The sequence below is a fragment of the Poecilia latipinna genome, unplaced genomic scaffold (genome assembly GCF_001443285.1).
Source record: "Poecilia latipinna isolate Pla-1442-1.1 unplaced genomic scaffold, P_latipinna-1.0 Scaffold1027, whole genome shotgun sequence".
In the NCBI taxonomy this organism is placed as follows: Eukaryota; Metazoa; Chordata; class Actinopteri; order Cyprinodontiformes; family Poeciliidae; genus Poecilia; species Poecilia latipinna.
In genome coordinates, this window is record NW_015113643.1 from 138,814 (window position 1) to 149,286 (window position 10,473).

At 38.1% G+C, this 10,473-nt stretch overlaps 3 protein-coding genes across 5 annotated transcripts in view; 2 read left to right on the forward strand and 1 right to left on the reverse strand.

Moving 5' to 3' along the window:
- Positions 1–10,473, reverse strand: part of LOC106958897 (protein CYR61-like) — a 38,935-nt gene that overhangs the window by 17,873 nt on the left and 10,589 nt on the right. The gene's annotated exons all lie outside the window — the stretch shown is intronic.
- Positions 59–9,068, forward strand: ssx2ipa (synovial sarcoma, X breakpoint 2 interacting protein a). Of its 3 annotated transcripts, none has more exons than XM_015051055.1 (14): positions 59–167; positions 2,411–2,532; positions 2,735–2,895; positions 3,505–3,711; positions 4,365–4,475; positions 4,567–4,702; positions 4,789–4,864; positions 4,949–5,132; positions 5,538–5,679; positions 6,281–6,417; positions 6,509–6,682; positions 6,765–6,882; positions 8,328–8,481; positions 8,591–9,068. In XM_015051055.1, exons 2-14 carry the CDS (start codon positions 2,499–2,501, stop codon positions 8,730–8,732), a joined length of 1,776 nt encoding a protein of 591 aa, XP_014906541.1. In that variant the 5' UTR covers positions 59–167; positions 2,411–2,498; the 3' UTR covers positions 8,733–9,068. The 3 variants fall into 3 exon arrangements, with proteins under 3 accessions (XP_014906541.1, XP_014906543.1, XP_014906542.1); XM_015051057.1 differs by having other exon boundaries at positions 2,738–2,895; XM_015051056.1 differs by lacking the exon at positions 59–167 and adding an exon at positions 189–297.
- The window catches only part of LOC106958902 (guanine nucleotide-binding protein G(I)/G(S)/G(O) subunit gamma-5-like), a 5,858-nt gene continuing 4,533 nt past the window's right edge, over positions 9,149–10,473 (forward strand). Inside the window, exon 1 of the mRNA XM_015051075.1 lies at positions 9,149–9,318. Within this exon, the coding sequence (XP_014906561.1) occupies positions 9,238–9,318 (81 nt within the window). The 5' untranslated portion in view covers positions 9,149–9,237. The remainder of the gene's footprint in view (positions 9,319–10,473) is intronic.

A 10,473-nucleotide genomic window follows, 5' to 3' on the forward strand; every position in this document is an offset into this window, starting at 1 on the left:
ACTACGTTTCCTCCAATAAGAAAGCAGTTTAGTTGGACGACACCAAAACGATAGTCTTCGAGATAGAGAGAGAGAGAGAGAGAGAGAGAGAGAGAGAGAAAAAACACAGCAGCTGCTGAAGCCAGAGTGGAACCTGTCGGTTGTTATCTCCCGTTGGCCGAGTTAAGGTAGTGTTTGTATGTTTAACGCTTCTAGCAGGCTGTAGACTGAACTCGGTTTCAAAACTGCAGTTTTTTTTTTTTTTTTTTAATGAAATAAGGTCTCGTTAATCAAAGCCTCACCACCAAACTTGGGAAGGTTAGTTGACCTATTTCATGCCCTACATGAGTGATTGTGTTTATGATATTAGCAACGAACGAACAAACGAACTTGTTGAAAGGGGAACGTTAGCTTCCAGTTTAGTGTATAAAATTACAATAATACATCATAACCACTTGGCCAGCTCATATCTAAAGTTGGGTGAAATGATGCCATTGTTTTTTTTATTGATGAATAACCTTGCTAACTCATCACTGTTAAACGACTACACGTGTTTAAGTCGTAGTTTAGTCAAGTTAACTGGCCATGTTACGTTTTGCCACTCACTGTGTCGTCTCTGAAGATAAAGTTCTGTGTATGTGTGTGTTTTCTGGCTCGGCTTGATAAGAAAGCAAGTCATTTGAGCAGCCCTTGCGCGCATACACTATTATCAGTCAATTTTCTTTGCGTTCCTGAACACCAATGCAAGTTTTCTCGTTTGTTCACACTCACACAATGTGCATTGTCGCTGTAAACCAATGGGAGTTGCTGTGGTCGTGTCTCTCTGGCTCACCCTAAATTTCCAGAGCATTTCATTTTTGTAATTATTAGCCCGAAGGTCTGAAAGTTTAATATCAAATTTAAAATGGTTTTAAAAGTAACTCGCATGTCCTACTTCTGACTAGTCTTATACACTGATTAAGCATAACTAAAGCCACTAGCGGATAAATCAAAAACTGATTATCTCTCCAGCATGACTCCTGTTAGTGGGTGAGATGCAAAGACGGCAAGTAAACATGTTTTCAAGGTTGTGTTATTATTGAGAAAAGTTGTTAAGCATACAGCTTTGAGAGAGCTTTCTGCTTCCCATTCTTCAGTCTTGGACCTACAAAAACCAAGTAAACAGATCTGGTTGATTATTATCTAGGCTAAATTGTTTTTTTTTTTGTTTTGTTTTTTTTGGACCATTATTAAGATTTTAGCTTCAATTGTGCATGCTTTGCTTATCTGGGGAACACATTACACCGAGCTGTACTACGGCAGAAAGGGTAAGCCAGCAGAAGCAGTGTGACGTTTTGGTTCAGGTTTTGCAAGGAAACCTTGAGATGTTCCAAAGAAGCGTCCATCTATATGGATGGACAGTAAATCAATAATGCTATGTATTGTGACAGACATGTTATCAATAGCTAATACATTTGATAAAATATCCAATATAGAGAATATTTACTGAACTCTGACCCAGAGATGCACAAGATTCTGGGAGATGTAGGCAGAGGAAAAGTTGTAGCCACTCCACTTCTCACAGTGAGCTAAGCAAGGTGAGTGGCATCAACTAAATCACTGTCTTTGGTTACCAAGCAACAAGCTGAAAGTTGAGTAACTTTTGCAGCAGGAGGTTGAGGTTTTGCTATCATGCTTCTTCATAACTTCTTAAAAATAAAAAGTGGCATGGAGTAAAAACTGCACAGGAAAGGTGGCTCCACCAGTGTGGCAGTATTTCAGATATGTAAAACAAACAAACAAAAAAACTAATCAGTAATTATCCATCAACTATTATTGACATTGTCCAGCCCTGTGTGTTTGTTACTTTGACACGTTCCACCTACCTAAGCAAACTGTAAATGGTCTCTCATGGAAACTGTATTCTGTGACGGTTGTGGCCTTGTTGGACTTGATAATGTGCACAAAGAAGAATGTCCACACTTTTGCACAAAGAAGTTGTTGTTCAGGAATGCTTAGAGGAGCACAAAGAGAGTTTGAGGTGTTGACTTGGCCTCTCGTTTTCTCTTATTTTATTTGAGCACCTAAATAGAGCCCATCTTGCAAGTTGGATGACTTAAAGGATCTACTGCTAACTGTTGTTGTAAACAATTGGGAGTGGCTGTGGTCAGAGTCTCCCACTTGTTGAAGCTCTTGGCAACTATGGATCAACGTTGTTGGGCAAGTGATTATGCTATGCCTGATTGGTGCATTACTCCTTCTAAACGCTCTCTTGAGAATAAAATCAACCTACCCCTTTGCCATTTAAATAATACCAAGGGCTGACATGAGATTGTACTCCAATCTCAGTATAAAACCCCCTTCCAGGGAAATCTGTCAGATAATCCTGTGTGGCTGAAGCATCGGCACAGATTATTGCTGGTCCGTCTCATGGTTTGATGTCGTTTTGCAGGGCTCTGGTCCAGTGAGATCTTTTGATCATCTATCTCAGTGCTGATAACTCATGACCTCACGTCCTCCGGTCCCAACGTTTCTGTGCAATGGGGGAGTGGAGGGCAACTAATGCATATATGGGTAAGTTTCTTTAATGTGCTGCAGTATTTCAGGAATAGACAGGCCCATTTTGGCTGTTCTTTTATTTTTTTTAGTGTTCTGCTTTAGGTGACCCACATTTTTGTTCTTATTTATAGAATCAACCCAGTTCAAGCTATTCGATGGGAGAAGGCACAATAGATGCAGTGTACTAATGACTTCGATGTTTTCTCTCTGTTCTCAGAAGGCCCTGAGATCTCGAGCATATCACATGTGACAATATCTCCCTCAAGACATAATCATGTGCCGGGGTACTCTTTTCCCTTGTCCAGAAGCTCCTACAGTGTAATAAGTGCATTTTGCACTGAAGATAATGTTCCTCAGAGCATTTCATACCTAAATCAGGTATGAAAATGTCAAGGTTCAGTGTGTTTCGTGATTAAGGTTCAGTTAACATTAAGATCCGACAAAGAGGGAATTTCTCATTTTCAAGGTGACAAACCAGTTTCAAAGTGTCAAAATTTAAATGAAAGTTACAAAATGTTTTTCTTAAAAATCTGGTAGATGGGCTAAGACTTAACACAATTCACTTCTAATTAAAGGCAAAAGTAAGCCATTGCACATTTTCACACAGTATTTAGGAATATAAGTAAATTTCATCCAACTTGATCAGACCTTTTAAATGGTATTAGGCCTCAAAATACTTGAAATATAAGTCCCTCGGAAAATGTTTTGCAATAAACTGCAATATAATTTCTTTTTGATTGTGAAATGATAAACAATATAAAAACTGGCATTGTTCCATCATCGTTAATATGGTCCAATATAAACTACAATTTAATAAGAAATTCTTAATCTGAGAGAAACTGGTTCAACCGTCTTTTTTCTATTTGGTTTGTTTTAAGGATAAGTTTAGTTGAGATCTCCCAACAAAGTTTGACCTGTGAACACTAATCTATGAAACAAACGATCGATCATTTAATGTTGCATTCAAGAACTCGTTTATCTTCACAGGAGCTTGCCGTGCTCGGTCTCTCCATGTGTATTGAGGCCAGCTCAGCAGAGGGAGCGAGTCTAAAAGCGGTGCCAGTTCTAAATACCATGTATGAATTGCTCCAAATTAATAAACGAAATATGTGCGCTTTAGAGGAGATGGAGAAGGAACAGCTGAAGAAGCTGAGCACCTTGGAGCATATTCAGATAAGCAATTCCAGACTAAAGGCAAGTATGTATGGAACCTCCATTAATTTGACCTTTTACATGTGCATACACAGATTTGAAATGACCTGTAATTATTCACAATCAGTCACAACATACAGATGGTTTAAAAAATTTTTGGTTTTGCATTTGACATCGTCTCTAGCCATTGATCCCTTTGTCAGTTTTGCAACAGTGTCTTATTCTGAAAATGTTTGGGGGGGAAATTGTAGAGTTTATTTTTTGTAATGGCTTCTTGAGACATGGTGAACATGGTAGTGTTTCTGAGTTGGCCTCTCTGTGTCGAGTCAGAGTAATAAGCTGATGGACTAAAAGGCAGAACCAGAACTAAGGAGCTCAATTGGGTTTATCAGACCTGATCCACTTGTTGGAAATGTGGTTTTGTTTATTCATCCACTGAGCTAAGAAACCAGATGTTCAGGGACTCGGTCAAGGTCATTCAGAGTTCACTCAAGACTTTGGCCAAGGTTAACATGGGTGTATGTTGTCAGTTTGGCCTTGAGTAAAACCGTTTTGTGAGCAACTTGCCTATTGTTTAGTTGGAGCAACTGCTTAATTTTCCAATTGCACAAACCAGTTTTAGGGCGGAGGCTTTTGGCTTGAGAAAGAGCTCTTGAAGCATTACCCTTATTGTTTTGTTTCTGATTTTTCTTCAGGATCAGTTGGAGTTGTCAATGAGGGAGAAGTCGGGACTGCATGAGACAGAGAGGCAGCTTCAACTAAAAATAAAAACTCTACAGAGCTGCTTAAAGACTGAAAAAGAGGAGGTACTGTGAAACATTATGAGTTGCTTTTAAGAACGAAAGCCTGAGTAATAAGCTAATGGACTGAGTAATAAGTCTCCTCAAATCTCAACAGGTTCAGAAGCTCCAAAGCATTATTGCTAGTCGTGCCTCTCAATATAGTCATGATGCCAAGAGAAAAGAGAGGGAAGCTGCAAAACTGAAGGAACGCCTCAGTCAGCTATTGGTTGACAGAAAAGAAAGGAAACTAGGTAAATCTGCTAATCTTTAAGGAATTGTGTGTTAAAACTTTTTAAATCCAGGAACAGTTAGTGCTTTATTTTTATTTTCGTCATAGCTATTGATGTTCTGAATAGCTTGGGGCGATCAGATGGAAAAAGGAGTATGTGGAAGACGGCAAAATTGTCGGCGAGGTATCGTACAAACCAACTCCCTAATAACCGTTTTATTTGTGGGACATCTGCAGCCTAATTGCATGCACGACTGTCATTCTGCAGCCACGAGAGTGAGATGTATAAAACGTTGCTCGGAGACTACGAGACGAGTAGGAAGGCTTTGATTTTGGAAAATGCCGAGCTTAAAAAAGTCCTCCAGCAGATGAAGAAGGAGATGATGCACATTCTGGCTCCACGGCAGCAGTCCACCAGCGGAGCCACCGCTGCTGATGACAGCCAGGAGCAGGTTTGTAAAACAAACATTTGTAGAACCCATTTCACCTGGTAGAACAGGTGTGACCATGTCAGGATTATAGGCTACCCTACTTTTACACATCTTCATTTGAGTGATATCAGGGCTTTTTAATGTTTCAAAACATTGACTTTGTTTTCCTTAAGACTAATTTAGTAGCATAATTTGATCCATTCTTCATCTGGAAGACTCATTTCTACCTGAGCTTTAAATATTGCTCCTGTATTACCACACTTCTTTCCCTCATGATGCCTTCTAGGTTGAAAAGCACACCAGTTTTTTTATTTTTATTTTTTGTTTTATGCAGTATATGTAAGCATCTGATTTTTACTATAATTTCTCAAAGACGAAATCAGCGCTATTGTCTGGTTTTACCTGGTTGGCTTTGTTTTATTCAAGGTTGAGTCGGATGAAGAGAAAGCAGGAAACACGAGCAGGGAAGCCTTTGACCACTCTTGTGAACTTGCCAGGGAGCAACTCCTCAACAGCATCCGCCAGCAGTGGAGGAAACTAAGAAACCATGTAGAAAAATTAGACCAAGGTACACGTGTTGCTGTATCATTTTCTCTATGCTCCTTAATCTTTTTTTCACCATATTTTGATTTATTTTGGCTTGTTTTTTTTTTTTTTTTTTAAAATGTAAAAATTTTTGTTTATTTTTATGCAAACATTTTGGTGACATTGAAACTTTAAAGCAACAACCATAAGCTACAATGTATTTTTTTACCAGGACAAAGTTATGGACCATTTTTAAGTGAGATAAATGGATAAACATTTTATATAAAAAAAATGTGTATTTGAGAGTTCATATCCTGTCGAGTCGATGCTTTTCAAAAGCCAAATTTCTCTGCAGTCTCGGCCACTAGTCTCTTGAAATATCCCTACAGCTTTTATTTAGTGACACTTTTTTTTAAACCCATTCTTTGAATAATAACTTAAGGTCAGATCCTCAAGTCTTGTCAGATATTCTCATTTAGTTCTGGACTTCAACTTTAACACTTGAATAGGTTCTGATATAAAAATTTCTGTTGTTGAGCAGGCTGAGGGTGAAATCATGATGGATTTAAATGCACACAACCCTGGATGATAAGTGCTCCATACTAGGAAGGGAATTTTGAATAATTGGTTTTCTGTTTTCTTAGTCTCACAGGTGCACAATCAGATGGAGTCCAACAAAGAGACTATACCTCTGGAAACTCACGAGGATGAGATGGAGAGAATGAGGCAAGAAGTCCAGCAATGCAGGGAGTTCATTCATGCACAGCAGCAACTTCTCCAGGTCAGTATCGGCTAGTTTAAATGCAAGATCAAGTCTGTTAAAGGTAAAGGTTAATGTTTAACTTTTTTTTTTAATTAAAATTTTTTGTTAGCAACAACTAAACACATCATTTGATGATGAGACAGCAGCTCTCCTTAACGATTGCTACACCCTAGAGGAAAAGGAGCGTCTCAAAGAAGAATGGAAACTCTTTGAGGAGCAGAAGAAAAACTTTGAGAAGGAAAGAAAAAACTTTACTGAGGCTGCTATTCGATTAGGGCGAGAAGTATGTGTTATACATAATTTATACTTTAAGTGGTGGAATTACTTTTTTTTTTTTTTTATTAAAAATATTTTGTATTCCACAGAAAATGTCTTTTGAGGAAGACCGTGCTGCATGGCTCAAGAATCATTTTTTAAACGCAACGCCATTTGCAAATCGCAGGAGATATTCCTCATCAGATGGTCAAAGTGCCTTATCAGTTAGTAAGTCTATTTAATAAAAATGTTATTTGGAAAAAAAAAAACGGTCATGGATACAATCATTTAACAAAGCAAGATTTTATATATAAAGTGATAATTGCCTGCTCCATACAGGTTAGAAGTATGGTAAAGTGCATAAAAATATCTGAATTGATGTCCTTAAAATTTCAACTAAATTGAGGAAATTATTTTAATACAACTGAGTACACTTTATGTTTCATAGTTTAAATAACAAAATCTAGCATGCATAATTTAAAACTCTCTTGTGTTGCACTGTATTATTGACTTGGACGTTTTGACTTGGATGTCTTTGTATTTGCTCGTGTCTTTTAGTTGTGACTTGCTAGTAGTTGTCTATGCACCACTCTCACTTTGGCCACATCGCGTTTATCACATGTGGTTTTAAGGGATGTAAAAAGTATATTCCAGACACCTAGTGCCACCTCATACCACAATCAAGTAACTATGTCGCCTTCAGTAGTTATGATAATGCTGTATATATCAAAATTAACTTGCACTAACTTCATCAAAAGAGGCAAGTAGCTAACCACACCCTTACTGTTTGAACAAGTTGAGCAACAGCTAGGTGCTTTTAATTAAATTCAATTATTTAAGGGATCTCTAGCAAGTCTGAGCATGTCTGTACAAGCACATGTTTTACTTGGAACTTAATCTTTGGTATTTTGGGGGTTTTAACAGAATGCCGCCAGCAAGGAAAGATTTTAGGAGTGGTCTTGAAGGTATTTCTGTCCACTAATCTCCTAGGAGTTTAATAAAACATAAGAGTTCACAATTTCTCACAGGGAAACATTTACAGTAGATTTCAGTCTCATCAGGGCCAGTGCAGCTTCACCGAGACCATCCGTTGCCGAGTTAAGTTTCCAAAGATTTGAGAGGTATGCACAGATTCTAGCAAAGACCCAAGTTGCCCATTAATGTAAACCTGATGGGACAGGAGGGAACAACATGAACACATTTTGTTTTGATTTTGTTCATGATTTGACCCAGATCTTGTGAGCACTGGTGACACTGGTAAGATTGTATCTCGAGTAGAGCTGCACATCTTATTGGAATACAACAGCCATTATAATATCGTAGTAGCAAAGAATTCAGTGATAATTCACTTCCCATGTTCTTTCAATTGCCATGCATTTGTGGTCTACATGTCATTAAAATATTGGGTAATTTGAATGGGCTCTAATAACTCTTGATGACCAAATTGATTTATAGTTTAGTAGCTGGGATCCTAAAGCTCATGTAGAGCAGTTAGGATGTTATGCTGAAGGATAAAGTATTAAGTGTTTTTATCCAAATGTTTGGCAATAGTATCCCAATTACAAGTTCCAGCGACGTTGTCCTGCCGCAACCTTAAGTCTACGAATCTATCATTACAGATTTCTTCTTTTGTTTTTGTTTTGTTTTTTTTGCTCATATTTCTTACATGGCAGGAAGCGAACCAGAGGTTAGGATGTCTTCTGCAAAAGCAAAGCGGTCCAAGTCGCCAACCTATACTACATTCTCCACTCCCAAACCTTCACGAAGTTCTCCCGTGCCATCAACAACTGAGCTTTACAGGACTCTCCGCCTCCTACCAGACGGCAGGTGCTGATGCTTGTGTTTACTATTTTATAAGTACTTTGTTTCCTTTTGCTACAGTTTAAGCTCTCTTGCTGAATTACTACATAATCTCACCGGTCTCTTCTAATTTCAGTTGTTCCAAACATTCAAATCGGGGACGCTGGCTTGAGACGAGTACCGTAGAAGAAGGACACCCTCAGATCAAGTCTAATCTCCAAGCCCGCGCTGGTGAAATGAGCATTTTTACTTTTGGTGAAGATCACAGTGTCACTTAATCAGGGTGTCACTGGTGCCTTCCCCACCCGGCTCCCTATTCTGAACACTAGCATTGACTTATTTGCCCTGACACAAGTGATGAACTAATTTTCTATTGATACATGGATGATGGATCACTCACCAAACCTGATTAAATAAGCACTTTATAGAGTTCATTTTTATTTTACAAACTGATCAGCACTGAAATTTTAGATTGGAAGATATATTTATGTATACAATGACTTAAATGCATAGAATTTTGAAATACAAAGTCTGTAAATTCTAGGTTTTAATAAAATGGGGTAAATGAAAGCATAATTTATATGTCTGCCACAATAAAGCTTTTCTTTTCCAAATGTTTCATTTTCTCTGTACTTTGGCGCCCTCTGGCGTCTTAAAACGGCAGCAGTAAAACAACCGGAATCCGGATGTTCCCATCTTTTGCTTTTGTCAGAGCATCGTCGCCGCAAGAATCGCTACTATCGTTCTGCTTTGGGGAAAAGAAAACGTACAAACACGCAAAGAATGTCCAGCTCGTCTAACTTGACCACTATGAAAAAGGCGGTACAGCAGCTTCGCTTCGAGGCGAGCATAAACAGAGTGAAGGTGAGCAGGAGTTTCGCTGTTTTTTGTGGCGAATATCTGAGAAGTGTCGCCCGTTACACTGATCCGCTAACATTAGCTAGAGCTTGAAGCTATCGGCCACATATAGGCCATGATCAACAGGCATAAGAAGGTAATTTTGCTTAGAGTTGAAATGTAAGGAATGTTTCTTTATTTTGAACATGTAACATGTAAAGGGCAGATAATGTTGAGGGGTAGCCGTTTGTAGTATCAGGAGTTCCTAACGCGTGTTAATTTGTAAGAGGGGAAAAATACAGCGCGTATATTGTTTAAAAATGCCACTCAAGTTTTCACCATAAATCTTTCACCTGCCTAATACTAAAGACAAGGGATCGCTCTTAGCTGGCCATAAAAGTTGAATATTGACAATATGTGTTACTTATTTCTATTAATGGACTACGATCTTTGCAGAAGTTAACAATGTAGTAGGGGTGCATGTCCACCAAATCCTTGGTAAATAATTTAGACTATGGTTAAGATATGTTGTCTTTTTTTTTTTCCTTTTAAGCAGGGGGTCTGAAAATGCTACAGTTCAAGAAATCATTTAAATATTGATTTACAATTTGTGGCAAATGTGTAGGTTAATTTAAGCATGTTGTAGGGTATTAAATATGCAACAAGTGTTTGCACTTCTATAGTAATTATTTCATGGGTGTGTGCAGCAACTGGTTTTAGAGCAGCTTCACTCAACATTGCCATGACTTATTTCATGGTGCACTATGGCAAAAGAACCAGAAAAATAAAAATAGAAAAACTTTAAAACGTCTCAGAAAAATAGGAACTGAGATATGAGCTCGGACTCTCAATTTTCCATATGTTGTCCCGTAGACAGTCACTCCAAAAAAAAAAAAAGACCACAACAGATAGATACAAAAAGGCACAATCAATTACTTTAAAAATCACAGTGTGCCATGAAAAAAAAAAACAAAACAAAAAAAACCTCTTCCTTTTACTCTAATGTTCCTAATAATTTATTTTCCTGATACAATTTCAATGTGTTCTACACTTCCCGTGGCAGTATAATGGCTTGGCATGAGGAGCAGTGCTGAGGTCATCTTCCCTGTAGCGTCTAAATGAAGGCCTGCAGGACAAAGAAACAACCACAGGCAGAGTAAATTGACTTTTTTTTAAAAAAAA

Bases quoted from the DNA above. Each gene is read 5' to 3' on its own strand.
- ssx2ipa (XM_015051055.1), top strand. From the start codon at position 2,499: ATGGGGGAGTGGAGGGCAACTAATGCATATATGG. The intron at 2,533-2,734 runs GTAAGTTTCTTT...CTCTGTTCTCAG, and splicing joins GGCAACTAATGCATATATGG to AAGGCCCTGAGATCTCGAGC. The intron at 8,482-8,590 runs GTGCTGATGCTT...TTCTAATTTCAG, and splicing joins CGCCTCCTACCAGACGGCAG to TTGTTCCAAACATTCAAATC.